Source organism: Paramisgurnus dabryanus, chromosome 4, assembly GCF_030506205.2.
Source record: "Paramisgurnus dabryanus chromosome 4, PD_genome_1.1, whole genome shotgun sequence".
Lineage (NCBI taxonomy): Eukaryota > Metazoa > Chordata > Actinopteri > Cypriniformes > Cobitidae > Paramisgurnus > Paramisgurnus dabryanus.
Window position 1 is genome coordinate 16,404,755 of NC_133340.1, and position 17,242 is coordinate 16,421,996.

At 39.3% G+C, this 17,242-nt stretch overlaps 2 protein-coding genes across 2 annotated transcripts in view; one reads left to right on the forward strand and one right to left on the reverse strand.

Annotated features, from left to right (window-relative positions):
* slc43a1b (solute carrier family 43 member 1b) overlaps window positions 1-17,242 on the forward strand; it is a 131,512-nt gene that overhangs the window by 58,269 nt on the left and 56,001 nt on the right. The window lies entirely within an intron of this gene.
* On the reverse strand, window positions 11,310-15,858 carry rtn4rl2a (reticulon 4 receptor-like 2 a). Its single transcript, XM_065265245.2, has 3 exons — window positions 15,659-15,858; window positions 14,868-15,094; window positions 11,310-14,327 (listed from the first exon to the last, which is right to left on the reverse strand). Exons 1-3 carry the CDS (start codon window positions 15,714-15,716, stop codon window positions 13,239-13,241), a joined length of 1,374 nt encoding a protein of 457 aa, XP_065121317.1. The 5' UTR covers window positions 15,717-15,858; the 3' UTR covers window positions 11,310-13,238.

A 17,242-nucleotide genomic window follows, 5' to 3' on the forward strand; every position in this document is an offset into this window, starting at 1 on the left:
TAAAACTCAATGCTACGAGTGAGCGAGCGCCCTGTCCTAAGATGGCCGCCAAAATGCGGACGTTCCACTCAATTGGCCATCAGCGCGGACGAGCCATCTAGCCTTTATATACATATCTATGGTCTCACCCCTTCAACAAAGATATTGCACTTCCTTCTTTCAATGATGCAAAATGATGCTTTTTACATCATTGAAAGAAGGAAGTGCAACACTGAAATCTGTATTTCTCCTGTCTCAGCGGCAACTGAGGAAATGATGCACGACCATTCAAAAACATGACTGGGGTTCTAACTATACAAAGCTTAATGCAAATGGGTGAAGTGTCCCTTTAAGTACAGATAGTTGCAAGAAAAAGTATGTTTTCTGAATAAATTTGTCATAAAATGTGATCTGATCTTCATCTAAGTCAAGGTTATTGACAAACATAATGTGTCTTAAAATAATAACACAAACAAATTCTGATCTTTCATGTCTTTATTGAGAACAACCAAAAAAAAAACCTTGTAGTGCTAGTGGAAAGTATGTGAACCCTTGAGTTAATGACCTCAAAACAGCTAGTCAGGTTTTAGTCAGGTTTTGGCACACCTGGGGTCTCGTTAAGATAATACGTTTGGAGGTGTGGACTACAGCTACTTTGACTGATAAAAAACACCCAAACTTTTGGAGTTTGCTCTGCACAAGAAGAACACGCTTATGTAAGCCATGCCTCATCAAAAAGAGCATTCAGAGGAGCTACGATCAATAATTGTTGCTTTACATAAAGCTAGAAAGGGTTACAAAGATATTTCAAAGACTTTAGAAATTCGCCAGTCTACAGTTCAAAAAATATAAAATGGATACGCTTTGGGACTCTTGCTACTCTGTCAAGAAATGAGCGCCCAGTCAAAATGACACCAAGAGCACAACAAAGACTCATCAATAGAGTAAAGAAACAACTGGGAATGACAGCCGAAGATTTGATGGCATCATTGGAACTTTTTAACATCTCTGTTCATGAGTCTACAATATGTAAAACACTGAACAAGCAGGGCATTCAAGGCAGAACACTTGAAGTTTGCAAAAGAGCACATTGACACTCTATAGCGATATTGGCAAAATGTTTTGTGGACTGGTGAAACTAAGATTTAACTATTTGGAAAAAACATCTGGCGTAGAAAGGGCAACTGTAAAGTATGGTGGAGGAAACATCATGATTTGGGCCTGTTGTGCTGCATCAAAAACACCAGAGCAAGTCCACAACAGAATGGCTTCAGAAAAACAAAATCTGCCTTTTGAATCCGAGTCAGAGCCCAGACCTCAACCCAGTATAGATGCTATGGATTGACTCAGGGCCATGCACAGGGGAATGGCCCGTTGGCTAGAGCCACTGCCCCTCTGCCCTAATCAGTTGAGGTGCCCCTGCCCCTCTCACCAACCACCGACCCCAGTCAAAGCATTCTGTTACTGCTTGCTAAAGATCCATTGTTTCCGGTATTCCACTTTGTGATTTCATGCCCTCTCCGCAGCGTCTCTCACAATCTGTGTCCACTCTTTGAAGGACGTAGACAACAGTTTCCAAAGTTTGTTGCATTAACGGGTAGATTCATTACATAACCTCTGTTGTTGAGCTGCTGAATTAGTAATTTGGTAGTTTGTTTTTGTATTTCTGTCGGTAATGATTTGCTCTCAGTCTTTTAGAAGTGCTAACAACTAAGCAAGCAAACAACAACAAAATATCCACATTCTTAGAATTACATTGCTTGTCTAAACAATGTAGATATATAAATAACACCAAATTTGCTGTTTTTGGCACACTTTGTAGACAAAGATAAAAAATAAAAAACAATGATTTCACAAAAAAGAAAACAGAGTGGAAAGGGAGGCTGCAAAGGCAGTTCAACATTGCAATGGATTTAAAGCTCCAGCCAGTAAATAATTTTGGGGTGGTTTCCCAGACAGGGATTAGCTAGGACTAGGCCTTAGTTTAATTAGAAAATATAACTAGTTTTAACAAACATGCCTTACTTAAAATATTACTTCATGCAAAACAGAGGGCACTGATGAATTTTAAGATAAGATATGTTGGCTTCAGAATCACTCAAAAGTGTAAAATAACTCAACTCGACTAATATATTATAAGTGTCATAAAGAAATCCCTCTAATTTCTTGTTGTTTTTTTAAGTTTTAACCTCCTAAGAGCTGGTGTGTCCACATACATGGTGGACATTACCTTTTTTTATATCTTTTGTTTTTTCCTAACCCCAAATAGCTGGAAGAAATCTAAAATGCAAGCCAAACCAAAGCTCGGGTCTTAGGAAGTTAAACACTAAAAACTAATACATTTCTTGTGTCAGGGGAAGATGGTTCCCTATAGTTTTGGACCAAAGGAGTAAAAAGCCCTGTCAACCATACAATGTAGTGGTGTTGAAGGAACCGTTAAAATACCAACATGTAAGGAGCAAATTAAAGCAAGAACCTTATAGATAAATATACACAAACCTGACAGTGAGCCAGTATTAAAAATTAACACATTATTTCTTAGAGTGTGTGATGCTGCCACCTCGTGGCCAGAATGTATTTTTCATGGTGTTTGCTGGTGTACCACATAATTAAATAAAGACAGGTGTAAAATATAAAACCCAGTATCTATTATTATTCAATTAACAATTAGTCTAATTTATATTAGTAATGTTACTGATAAAGCCAACACAGTCATCATCAATTTGAGCATTGTTTTGGTAATTATTATTGATGCTGATGCTTTCAACATCAAACACAATACACTACTAAAATAGGTGTATTGATGATGAGTCAACATATCATTCTCATAGACTTGCCAAATTTATAATTGCCAAATGAATTAGGAATATCTGTCCCATTGGATGAGTGTTGCAAGGTTTCACCTCTTGAGGGCACCAGAGGCAAATAGAAACTATGCATGAGTTGTGTTTCAAAGTGACATGTAATGCAATGTTTGTGGATGGAACGGATACAATCACGGCCAAAATCTTGTGAAATCTCACTGGAAGAGCCTTGTATTCATCCTAATCCAACCCCCAAACCTAACCTTAAACCCAACATTTCACAGGATTTAGGCCATAGCTGTATCCACTCTAGCCAGAACCCCAAACAATGGCCATCGAATAAGAGTTTTCTCAGTCTGTTAATTTCTGTTGTCTGAAAGATTTTATGTTGTAGAGTTATATACATTGTTTTAAAAGCTGTGGCATTCATTTTGTATGAGACACAGAGAGAGAGAGAGAAAGAAAGAGAGAGCACAGGCTGCAAGGCCGATGAATGGCGAGAGGCAGTGAATGACTCATAATCGGCAGCCATCTTGAGAGGGGATCTGTGAGGGTCCCAGGGCGCAACACTACATCTGTCCAGGTTTATTTTTGACTCTCTGAGATCCTTCTACGCACTGCTCAGACAAGTGGGAGCAAAAAATAAGCTGGAGAAAGTCAAACAAAGACCAAAAGAGTTTGAAGTGGGTGAGACGAGATAAGAAAGGGTGGATGGGTAGAGGCAGGAATTTCAACAAAAGAACCGAATGACGAAAACAGCAGCAGTGAGTACGTAGAGCTGATGCAGAGACTGCGTTAGTGGAGGAAGATGTAGCACTGGAGGATGAAAGATAGACAGGACTTTATAAGGAAAGCAGGAAGAAGACATCATTTTTTAATATTCACAATAAAAAAATGCAAGGCATGTGCTCTCCCAGTACTTGAATTTTAGTAGATTTTATTAGATTTTTGGGTACTTTCGCATCTGTAAAATGCAGCTCAGACACCTTCATCATGAATTTTAATGCATTTGAGGTAGTACTTTATTTTTAGTGTAGGTTCAGCTTTTCGGACCATCAAAAATATTTATATTTTAAAATATCTTGGTCAGTCAGTGCAACAATGGAATAACGCAGAGCATCTCCTCTGAAGATATACATGGTTTGCTTCTATTGCTAGAGGCTGTATAAATTACCATTGCAATAAGCAGTGCATGGAAGTGGTACACTCTAAAAATATGGTGCTAAATAGCACTAAAAGTGATTCACTAGCTTGTAATCAGGAAGGAATCACTTTAAGTGTTATTTAGCACCTATGTAGAACCATGTGGTGCTATGTAGAACTTTAAGTCGTGCTGCTATCCATCTTATTTATAATGATGTATTTCCTTTTTCTGTGCGAGACTTCCGTTTTCCAAAACTGGCCAGTAGAAAACAATGTTGTGGGAGCACGCACAGAACGTGATTAAAAACAGTTATAGTAAATATTTACTACACCCATCATGTATTTCCCCATTGGGAGGATGAAATTAAGTGGCCTGATATGTCATTAGATACTGTAGATACTTGCTTGTTCGTGGTTGGTGTTATGTAGCAGCATCATTATTTTAGAGTGCATAAACAAAAATCTACATGTCAAAACACATTTATTTGATCAAATATGATGAATACGTTTTTTTATTCTTAAAAATCACTTTAGTTGATAAGAAGAAATTAAAAACTATGAAAAGTATTATCCAAACTTTGAACAACTCATGCAATAAGTTGTATCTGTAATCATGGCTTAAAGCATTCAAAGCATGATAATAATGTGGGTGCTGCAGGGGTCTGAGCAAGTACGACTCTGCATAGGGAAGAAAATAAAAGGATGACGTTTATTGACTAATTTGTTCGTTCGTTTCGTCACACACTGTCTGCCGAAAATGTATTAATACTGTAGTGTGGGTGGGGTTGCTGGAAAGCATAAAGTGGAATTATCGTCACAAGACTTTAATTTTCATCCGATAAAAAGAGGAAGCTATTAATTACACTGAACAGTGCTGTTCGAAATGTCGATTAACAATAACAGCAATTAACTCAACACCATTATACTAGCTGAGACTTTTAGCTGAACTCATTTAGCCTCGTGTTTCCTGAGTTGCACTGTGTAGTAGTGATGACACACAATTGCATAGTTGAAAAATATCAGGAGTATACATTTATTTATTACATCCCGCTCTGAAATTCTTGAGTCTGAAATGCAATTGCAAAAGTTATTCCCAGGTAAACACCAGCTGAAACTAATAACACAGGGTTATCCGGGTACCATGAGTCATCTTAACAGGTGCAGTTAATATTTATACATACATTGACTATAAATATGCATAATTAAAAATATTTACAAATGTAGGGAAACGTTTCTCCTCATAGAAGATTTGCGTTTATTACCATAATAATATACTACAAATTATTATACTACGGGCTGTTGAATGCTATGTTCTGATTGGTTGAGAAATGTTCCACAGGTATGCATTATTTTTTAATAAATGCACACTTGACTTTAAAATAACCACCAGAGCAATGTCTTATCAATGGCTGTGATAACCGTGGTATAAGCTGAATAACTGACTTCAGTTCTTTGAATTATTTAAAGGAGACATTTCACAAGACATTTTAAAGATGTAAAATAAATCTTTGGTGTCACCAGAGTACGTATGTGAAGTTTTAGCTCAAAATACCATATAGATAATTTATTATAGCATGTTAAAATTGCCACTTTGTAGGTGTGAGCAAAAATGTGCCGTTTTGGGGGTCCTTTAAAATGCAAATGAGTTTATCTCCACACTAAATGGCAGTGCTGTGGTAGGATAGTGCAGATTAAGGGGCGGTATTATCCCCTTTTAAAGGGGTCAAATTGTCAGATTGCATGTTTTCCTTTGTTTTTAGAGTGTTAAATGATGACTGTGAACATAAAAGATCTGTAAAGTTGCAAAAATTAAAGTTTCAAATCCAAAGAGATATTCTTTTTAAACGTGAAGCCTCATCCACGCCCACCTAAAACGGCTCGTTTAACACGCCCATGCAGTTTGACGTCATACTGGTTTGAACATTTTCATAACACCGCCCTCATATATACGCAAAGATAGAGGGTGTAACTTTCAAGCACGCTGTAGTATTGTTTTTTCCGCCATGTCGAGCAGACGCTGTGTTTCGTTGCAAAACTACTTCGGTTGGCATTCCAATCTCGTTGCTTTCACTATTGTTTTGGGAGCTCATCTTCCAAAACTTGGCAAGGAGCGTCATATTTCTGATTACGTTACTGAGGTATTCAGCCAATCACAACGCACTGGATAGCTGGCCAATCAGTTCACACCGGTTGACACCACGCTTTCTCACAACGATGAGCTTTGTACCAAACGACCTGTTTCAGATGGGCGGGACTTAGAGGTGCTAAAAAAATGTATGGTATGTGGAAAATAATGATTTTTTTTAACCATAAACAACACGAACACATTGTATTACACCAAATACACAAAGTAATGTGCTTTTTAGCCCTATAATATGACCCCTTTAACATCACAGGGGGAGCTAAATTTCAATTACCTGTTTTTCACATGCTTGCAGAGAATGGTTTACCATAACTAAGTTACTGGGTTTATCTTTTTCACATTTTCTAGGTTGTTAGAAGCACGGGGACACAATTATAGCACTTAAACATGGAAAAAGTCAGATTTTCATGATATGTCGCCTTTAAAATTATGCATTATTTTCGAATAATTTAGCGGCCCATTTATAAATAATTTCTTATATAAAGCATGTCCATATATTTACTTATGTGGCAAGTAGCCGTGTTATAAGTGGGATAATGTACAGCCAGACAATCGGATAAATAATTTTAGGGTGATACAATACCCTCTGTTTTGCATAGGGATTTATTGTGCAATAACAACCAGATGTCTGTACATTATGCCTTACGTATCGTTGTTGACATGCAATATGCGTGTTGGAATGTTGACTTGTGGTGTGACACTACATTTCAAATCTGGGATTTACAATCGAGAAACTACCGCATACGACATGTACCTAACACAAATGTTATCATCTCAGGTCTACTGATACATTGTATCAATACCATCTTTGATGATACATTTCGCTTGGTTTGCCAAATCATGCTAAAACCATTTTTATAAAAAAATGGTATTGTCTCTTTCAACTAAATGTTCAGACTTTTTTGGGGATTCTCCCGTTTAATTTTGAATGAGTCGTCCATCTTTTCATTCCGTCTTTGACTGCTGTCACTGCTTGGCATGCCATGTCAACTCTGCAAATAAACTAAAATGCATTTAAAAACTAAAGGTGATTGCATGACAGCCAGTGGACATAGACACGCACACACACACAATTACTGATATAAATGATGACATTTCAGACTTTTAACTTGCATTGGTAATAAATACTAGGCTAACCTAACCCTAACAGAAAACTTTCTGCATTTTTACAAAAAAAAACATTTATTTACTATATTTTTTAACATTTTACAAATGAGGAGGTCCCCAGAGTAAATAAAGTTGAGTAGGTACACACACACAAACCATAGGTGTCATTTACACTGGGACGCTGGGGACATGTCCCCACCACTTTTTGAAATGGCTGATTTTGTCCCCACCACTTTTTGAAAGCATTTGGTTAAAATGTTCTGAAAAATCAAGCAATACCTGTGCGACATACACTGCAAAAAAGACTTTCCTACTTTTGTATTGTTTTCAGTAGAAATATCTAAAAATTCTTAAATTAAGATGCTTTCCCTTGATGTGCAAAATGACCTAAGAAATAGTTTTTAGACCAAACATACAATTTAAGTGAATTTGTGATTAAAACAAGCTAAAATATCTGCCAGATAATTTGGCTGGTTTTACACTTCAAAAAAGGATTTTTAAGAAAAATAATTCTTAGTATTCTTAGTATCTTAAATTAAAATCTTGAACCTTTTTCTAAAAAAAACACTAAATTCAAGAAAAATTCAAAAATTTGCTTACCCCATTGGCAGATTTTTAGTTTATGCACAAAATCACTTAAATTTCATATTTTTGGTCTAAAAACTAGACTTATTTTCTTACGTCATTTTGCTCATCAAGAAAATACGTCTTGATTCAAGAATTTTTAGATATTTCTACTGAAAACAGGAAAAAAAAACTAAGTAAGAAAGTCATTTTTTTGCAGTGCACACTGCAAAAAATGATTTTCAAGAAAAAAAAATTCTTAGTATTTTTGTCTTGCTTTCAGTAAAAATATCTAAAAATTATTAAATTAAGATAAATTAAGTCTAGTTTTTAGACCAAAAATATCAAATTTAAGCGATTTTTAGCATAAAACAAGCAAAAAAATCTGCCAATGCGGTAAGCAAATTTTTCCTGAATTTAGTGTTTAATAAAAAAATTCACGATTATTTTGCTTACCCCATTGGCAGATTTTTTTGCTTGTTTAATGCACAAAATCACCTTAATTTTATATTTTTGGTCTAAAAACTAGACTTATTTTCTTGGGTCATTTTGCTCATTAAGAAAAAAGAATTTATTTTCTTGAAAATCATTTTTTGCAGTGTATGTCTGGTTTTGTGGTCCAGGGTGGGTCACATAAGTTGTGTTGTGTGCTTATGGTGAGTTTTTTGCCCATTTTTTATGCGTCATTATTCAATATTTTTCCCGTCCTGCTGTAATGTTTTTTCATCTGATCTTTTGTCCCCACCACTTTTCAACACAAACTGACGCCCCTGACACACACACACACACACACACACACACACACACACACAATCAAATACAGACGCTCTCCTTCTGCCACAGATGACGAAACCCATAAAGCCAAATCTCTCAAAGCCTATAATCTGCCAAACAATTCACTCAACACCTAAAAACGGGACCAAACATTCACACTGACCAACAAGTAAATATTTAGGCACATTACAGACAGTAGAGAAAGACAAAAAGGCAGATAGACTATAGTGTCTATTAAAGGGATAGTTCACCCAAAAATGAAAATTATGCCATTTACTCCACCCTTATATTGTTCTAAACACAAATAAAGATCTTTTGATAAATGATGGTAAGCACGCAGTTGATGGTACCTATTGACTTCCATAGTCAATGGGTACCATCAACTGTGTGCTTATCAAAACATTTACCAAGTAAACATCTTTGATATTAGCTTCACATAGACAGTTTCATAAGACAGTTGAGCTAAAGCTATATGGACGCGTGGTAGAGGCACGTGAACTCTCCACGGTCCACCGATGAGAGCGATGACGCACTCCATTTAAAACCGTCTGCCTCACCGCGGGACGAGTGCAGCGCTCTGAGAACGTGTGATTAGGGCTAAATGAGTGTGTACGTGTGCGCCCGCGCAAAGTGTGTGACTTTGCATGCGCAATTCATAAACTCTCCAAATGTCTGTGGTGCCGGAATCTGCCAAGAATGTGACTCAAGCATCTCACATCTCCTCTCACTCCTCTCTGCATTTTATTCACTGTTTCACACACTATTTCAGCCGCGTTGATGTCTCTTTTAATGTCTCTCTTCTCTTCTCCCATTCCCTTTCAAGTCTGCACATCTTTCCATTATTTATGTGAGTTTTGTGATACTCAAAGCTGCAAAATGCATCTAAAACCCATGATAAGAAAACTTAATATGTCGTTTCACTGCGTTAGGAGGAGTCTATGTTGAGAAATCCTATCCTACTCTCTGGATGTACTGTCTGTATCCGACTAACCTGAACACACAGCTTGGGCTGGTTTTTACAGCAAAGATGAATAGCAGTTGATACACTAGGGACATTTTGGTAGATCTGATACACCCACTCAGACCGGCCACTATTTATTTTTATCATGCATCAAACATTTTCACCAATAATGAGGACTTCATCAAAGCTGAGCTTGAAACACAAATCGATTAATGAGCTCATTATTCAACAAAGCACTGCTGTTCTTGCATCTGTAAAAAAACACAAAAGACAGAGAAGTTTGAACACATAAAAGAGATGTAGGTGATGCTCATGACGTCAAGAAGAGCTGCAGAAAGTGAGGAATTGAAAAATAAATGTGAGAAAAGGGAGGGATGAGAGAGACGCTGATGACGACAAACCGAGCGGAAAGACTGAAAGAGATCGTGTAAAGAATAAAGAGAACGTGTAGCAAATAAAGTGGAGCTGTGCATAACTGCAGGCTATATAAAGATGTTGGAATGTAATAAAAATATTGGTATTATAAACTCATAAAACACCGCAGGGTAAAATCAACACCAGCTGCTATAATGAGAATTTGATTGTAGAAGTTGAAGAAAATATGGACATGATTATGTGTGTGTGTGTGTATGTGTTAAAATGCACCGGCGACCTTATTTAACAGGCATTTGTTTCCCGTGGCTGCGATTATTCTCACTTTTAAAGAGCTCATTGATGAGCAATTTCCGGCAAACAAACAAAAAAGTTGTTTTCCTCACACATACCCCCCAATTCATTGACTTCAATGACTCATTTTTTCAATCTCCATTAATATTCAGCGATCGACAGCATGCCGTGATATTGACGTAGTCGCCACCCCTTCGTTGCTAGCCAAGTCATTGTGTCTCATTGTTGAGTAGCATGGCCGACAGCCAATGGGCACGCAGATGGTGGGTGGGATGATGCAGAGGAGCTCTATTTGCGCAATTTGTCCAGTGGGGTGTCGAGATGCAAGTATCATGCGTTCTACGGGTTGATGGCCTAACGCATCATAGTTGGCCTTTAACAGTTAGTACGCACAAGCTGACCCTATTTAGTGATTGGTTGACTATTAGTGTCAGAGACTCAATTTCTCTTTGGGAGAAATCAGTGAACATTTCACTCCAATTAGACTGGATGAAAATTGAAACAGCCTTTTGGCATTGATGTAGTTTTCGTGGAGCTCTTACAGTGGAATTGAATGAAAGAGCTTTTGAGCCTCTCACCGGGACTCACATGCATGTGTGTGTATCTGTGTTAAGCACAGGCTGCCTTTGCACATGGTGGGAGACCGAAGAAAGCTTTCGTCATCGTGTTGCTCTTTCAGCGAGAGCCATCTGCTAGAGCCAGTGCGGCTTTAAAGAAAAGACAAATGCATTTTATAGATTTTTTGAAGCAATTTGAAGTCACAGCTGGAGTTCTTTGTGAATACCTTTTCCAATAAAACTATCTTCTTACATGTTGATTTCTACCTTAGGGGAGCGTTTACTTGCGTCGGCCCGTGAATGCCTAAGTGCGCACGTCCACGCAACTGCAGCTCTGAATTGAGGCTGAATGTTTGGAACCATGAATGACGGCCAGTGTGGTTGCATAGTAACTGTGTGTAGTGAGTGATATTGACTTCAAAGAACTTTGCATGCAATGAAGAAGAGCAAGGAGATATGTCTGTGTGCACCAGCTGCGTGTCTGTCTGTCTGTATGTGTCAGAGGAGGTCAGACTGAGAGATGAAAGAGAGAAAGCACACATGTGAGATTGTACTGTAGAACCTTGGTTAAGATGAAAGTACGCCCACACCAAATATGTTTCTTATCCCTTTATTTTTTTTATCATGCTTTCCAACACTTTTTTCATGTTTGTATAGAAAAAAACAGCTCATTCTTTCACAGTCTTACATTTAAATGCATCATACATTCTGGGTACAAAGGTATAACTAATGCTTTGGTCATCTTTGAGTGACCTCACAAATATGGTCACTCGAGAGCACCTCAAGGCAGTTTGACCTGACCCGTCCAACTCATATTTTACATAAAAGACACTTAAATCATTATACATGAGACATACAGTAAATGTACCGTGGCAACATATAAAATACCTGTGGGACAAAGATGGCAGTATTATTTGCTTCCATAATATCTAATGGTTAACATCAGACAGGATATTGCTAGAATTAACCGTACCTAAAGATGACAACAGTATGATCTAGCTCCATTAATTTGAGTCTGCATTGCATTTTTTCTTCGTTTTCACTTGTCCATTATTTATCGCCTTTCTCTTGCTCTCTACCACCCACATCCACCACCCCATCCTTCTTTTTCTCTCTCTCTTCCTCTACTCTTAGTTGTACACATCATGTTTTCTCAATAGCCCTGTCTCTGTTTCTTATTGCCCTCCATCTCTCTAGTTAGAAAGAGGAAAAAGCTAGGTAAGACTGAAAAAACAGATAAGGACAAATGGAAGAGGTTTGAGAAGCAGAGAGCATTTCATGCATCCATTATTGCTTCTGTCATTGACCAATGGTAGACATGTATTTCTATGTCAACCAATCTGTCACATCCATACAATCATTAGCGTTACATACAAATATATTGTCCTTTTTTGAAATTCAGCCCTATAGTAGTGATTGGCTACTGACTGACTGGTTAAACTGAAATGGATCAACATTTGCCAATATCTCCCTAGAAGTGAGAAAAGGCAGCTACACGTGAATTTGGAATAATGAAAGTCTTGTAAAGACAAACTGAATCAGTTTTAAAATGACAAAACCTGATGCATTTTGGAGAAAAAATTGCATTTACTCACTTATCTGCCATTGGTTGATCTTTCCATGCACTGGTCATAGAAATAATATCACAACTGACATTACTCACAGTGACATTTTTGGCCAATCAACAGTGACAAACATAAGGCCGTTCACAGCGCTATTTACAGCTCCCTCTGCCAACGTGTCATATTTACACGAGTGATAATTGCTGTCATAGCTGGTGGGTGATGTAATGAAATTTCGTTTTCGCCTTCCCTTGTGCGTACCCAGATTTCGCTTGTTTCGCTCTATCTCTGTTTATTCTCTTTACAATCATATTGTAATCTCCAACTCATATTTCTCTGTACCTGTCCTGCTATTCTCCCGTGTTTCGTTTTCGCACATCTAGCCTTGAATGATTCTTCAGCTCTTACATCCAATCACTGCATTCAAAGAAAATGTAACCTAATGCTGTGCTTATGAAGCTATTGCGATGAACCATTCTCTAATAATGAAACCTTTAGCACTGACAGCATTAATAGAAAGTTAGAGGGTGTCGAAGTGACATCACAAGCTATAATTACAACTATCATAGAAGCACTTAGAGTGACTGAAAAGTTAAAAGCATACAAATATTGTACGTAAACCTAAGGTGGAAATTGATATCCTCTGTCTGCACTGACTGACAGAGATGCCTTTGAATATACATGTCCTCAAAAAAAAGGACAGCATATCAGCTTAGCTAACCAAGCCCTCTTTTCTGACTTTCCGTTTAGGGCTTGTACTGCCCAACGTTCCCTTGTTTAACCACTGTATCCTACATCAGTAATAGTGCCCTCTAGATGCAAAGAACTAGAGGCTCAAACTGAACAGAACAAAGATACAGGTTAGGCTGATGGTAAACAGGAATCAAGGCATTTAAAAGTTAATTTGAGCAAAGGGGTTTTCCCTCCTCCAGAGAGGAGAAAAATTAGGGAAGTGAGAGTCTTCGGAGATAGATAGATTCAGCCAAACAGCAGATGGGTGCACACAGTCAAGACAGACACAGACAGCAGCAAAAGAACTGAAGGTGAAGAGTGAGAAGAAGAAGCTGAAGGTGGCAGAGAGTCAAATTCAGGGGGACACTCAAGCTCGAAGCAGCGTGAGGTCATGCCTGCATCTTCATTGCCATAGTTGGCCCAGTACTCTTCCGGGTCGAGCTTGGGAAGTAAAGCCTCTTCCTCCCCAAGCTCGTACTTTGTAGATGTGGATGTGATCTGTGATTTCCCTCCAGTGAAGGGGAACGCCTTAATCTCGGAGTTCTTCTCGAAGATGCCCTTGGAAGTGCTGACGGGCTTGTGTTTGGAGAACCACCAGCGGGTCTTGGTGCTGAAAGTGGTGGTGGTGGTGCCAGAGACTGAGCCGGGATCAGGAAGTGGGCACAGAGCGAAATCCATCTCCCTCAGGAAGCGCAGGTCTTCTCCACGACGAGGAGCTGGGGAGGCACAAAGCACCTCGGAGCTGGACAAACGAGCACCTCTGAAGAACTCCCAAAGAGGACGAGCCTCGCAGCCGCATGCCCAGGGATTGTTGTTCAGCCTCAGAAACTGGATGGAGGCGACGTCACGCATGGCTTGACCGGGCAGCTCTGACAGGGAGTTGTTGAAGAGGAACAGCATGGTCAGCCGGCCCAAGTCACGGAAAGCGCGGCGGTTGACCTGTCGGACCCTGTTGTCGTGCAGCAGCAGCCTGTCGAGGTTGACCAGACCGCGAAACACATTCTCGGACAGGGTGCGGATGCGGTTGCCATGCAGGAAGAGCTGGCTGAGGTTGATCAGGTCAGCGAAGAGATCATCTTGGATGAAGTGGAGTTGGTTCTCCTGCAGGTAGAGGAACTGCAGACTGTAGAGCTTGTGGAAGATGTCATGGGGGAGGGCAGCCAGACGGCAGCGGTGCATGTGGAGGCTCTGGAGTTTCTCCAGGCCACGAAAAGCTCCTCCCTCAAGGCGGTGCAGGTGAGGGTTGTCGCCCAAATCGAGCTCCTCCAGATCACGGAGCTCGCTGAATGCTCCAGCCTCAATCCAGGTTATGTTATTGGAGAACAGCCACAACACCTGTATGATATGAATTAATGGATAGAAAGGAAAGGAATGATAGTATGATACCAAAGAGTAAAAGAGAATGGATGAGTAGGGATGTAGGAAGTAGGGAGAACACAATGAGATTAGGATATTGGTAAACAATTTACAAAAATAATTACATTTGACATTTCCCTAGTACTAACCTCTTTATTAGTAGTCTTAAAGGGATACTTCACCCCTCTCATGTTGTTACAAGCCTGTACACATTTCTTTGTTCTGATGACCACAAAGGAAGATGTTTTGAGGAATGTTTGTAATCAAACCGATTATGAGCCCCATTGACTTCCATAGTAGGAAAAATAATACTATAGAAGTGAATGGGGCTCATGATCAATTACTCAAAATATCTTCCTTTGTGGTCACCAGAACAAAGAAATGTATATAGGTTTGTAACAACATAAAGAGTAAATGATGACAGAATTTCATTTTTGGGTGATCTATCCCTTTAATAATCTCATAATTATTTCACAGTTAAGTATATTTATACACATTCACATAAATACACCTCCTCACCTGTGTGCCAAAACCAAAAGACCCCACTCTCAGTTCAGTGATGCGGTTGTTTTGCAGAAAAACACGCTGGGATTCGTAGGGCATGCCGGTGGGCACAATGGTGAAGTTTTGCGCCTGGCAGCTCACGGTCATGGGGGTCGGGTAACAGACGCACCGGTGAGGGCAGTTCTGCGCAGGCACGGGTTTTACCACGACCAGCCAGACAACCAGCCAGAGCGAGAAAGCGCCTGGTGGAAAGAAAGTTGCATGTTTTGTATTGCGTATAGCGCATGCGTTTTGCTCAACGTCTAAACGGGAGCTGTCCTTAAGCTGTAGTGCTGAAACCAGTACCGTGTCAACGCACAACCAAATACAACATTTGTAAAATAAGTATATATGAAATGTTATGTAAAGACAAAAACATTAAGAACTGCTTTTTAAAAACGCTCACAAATAAGCAGATCTCAAAACATTTCCACGGATGCCTATAGCTCTGAAAATATCCACTCGTTCAATTTGAACTTAAACTTAATTCTCTTAAATAAATATATTAAATCTTTATAAAATACAAATTTTTTATTTAAAAAAAAAAAAACTCTAAAGAAATTCAAAGCATTTTAAGCAGCAAAGACTAAACACATTCGCACCAACTGTTGCTGCGTAAAACCATGCACATTTTAAACATAGCCTATAAATCACAGTCAGTTACTTTAAAATCAATTTGCCATATACTTTAAACACTTGAGAAACATTACAGCCCATCCAAATCAGACTAAGAAAATCTTAAGTACAAAGAAGAAGCAAAAACTCACTCTTAAAGTTGTGCGCAATGGAGCTGCGTTGGCTCCGCGTAAAAGTTGATGTTTCCATTCCGAACCAAAGACGAGAGCGAGTTAGCCTGAGGAGTTTAGCAAATGATTCCCTGCTATCTCTGCTGATGCTCTGGTTCCCGAGTCGGAGCGACTGAGAGAGTACCGATAGATGGATTCCCGGCCCAATATATACCCGAGCGCTGCGCGCGCCTACGGCTGTGGGCACCACGGAATCTCTCCTACGTCACTATAGTCGGGTCAAGCCCAAGCGAGGGTGGCAAACGGAAAAGGCGGGGTGGAGAGAGAAGGGGAGGGCTTTGTCGTACCAGTTTGGACCGAGGAAGTACGACGTCTTTACTCAGACTTACGTTATAGGACCACGATCTTGGAGACGTAGTTTGGAAAGGGCGGGGGAGCGCGGGCACGGCGCCCGGTAGAACGGAGAACAGGCGAGAAGTAATGCACGAGGCACATGAAACAGGCACTCGGCTCGTTTCTTGGCTTTTAGACCGGAGTCCCTTTGGATTTTTTCCTCCGCATTATTAATGAGAAACCTTAATGAAACAAATGCATTATGTGAAGAGGAGAATGGCTCCAGAGACGCGCAAGTCATGACTTCAAATATAGAAATCCGAAGTTTAAACTATGAGATAATCATAAGGGATTTAAAAATGGATGACTATAGAAGGTATACATGCAGTCACAAACTGTTGGGAGGAAAGTAACTTTAAATCAGCCAAGAAAACAAGTTCTCTTTATGGGCAGTTTCCTGAGTGCAGATTAGCTTTTGAGCTTTAAACTGAGAAAGTTAAGTCCAAGGCTAAGTTGTTTTCTTAATTTAAGGGTTTCTTGTAACCGGCAACATGTCTTTGGCACTTATGGTTGGCACTAGGAGTTTATAATGGGGATCCAAAAAGCTACTCCATGAGATTTATGATATCTAAATACCCAAATATGTAGTTAATGAAATTAACATTTGCTTGTGAATTATATTTACTGTTATTAATCAAAGTTATCCTGAGATGATTTTATATTGTGGGTACCTGGGGTCACAGAGAGTATAGGTTAACTTTTTTTCTGACAATTATATTCAACAATACTTTTTATTGTCACAGAACATTAACAGTCCACACCGTTACTAACAAGTCAAGACAGACATACAAACTCCAATACGACAAAGGACCCGAGGATGTCCATGTTGTTATTTAGCACCTCTTTCATTTACTCATGTTCTAGACACCTCTTTCTTTTCTTCTCTCCCTCTCCACCTACACGAAAACACAGGATGACTGGACACAGGCATTCCCCGCTCCACCCACACTTACCAGCTGGAAGTGTGAGTGTGTCTGATGGTTTGCATGTCCCATACAGTATATTACCCTATCGGCAACAGTCAGGCAGCATGTATGACAAGAACGACAGCATTTGGGTCGTGGTACAGTTGCAGATGCGTGTGTATGTAGGCGACATAAAAGCATAACAAAAGATTGACGAAATGGAGCAGTGCGCTGCAGAAGAGGAAGTGCGGAGTATGGATGGAAGGGAGGAGTTTGGGAAATAAAAAGGCATGGGAACTAAAAAACA

Excerpts from the sequence above, each read along its gene's own strand:
- rtn4rl2a (XM_065265245.2), bottom strand. The coding sequence starts at position 15,716 with ATGGAAACATCAACTTTTACGCGGAGCCAACGCAGCTCCATTGCGCAC. Across the intron at positions 15,095-15,658 it reads CATTGCGCACAACTTTAAGA|GCGCTTTCTCGCTCTGGCTG; the intron begins GTGAGTTTTTGC and ends TCTTTCCACCAG. Across the intron at positions 14,328-14,867 it reads CTTTTGGTTTTGGCACACAG|GTGTTGTGGCTGTTCTCCAA; the intron begins GTGAGGAGGTGT and ends CATATCATACAG.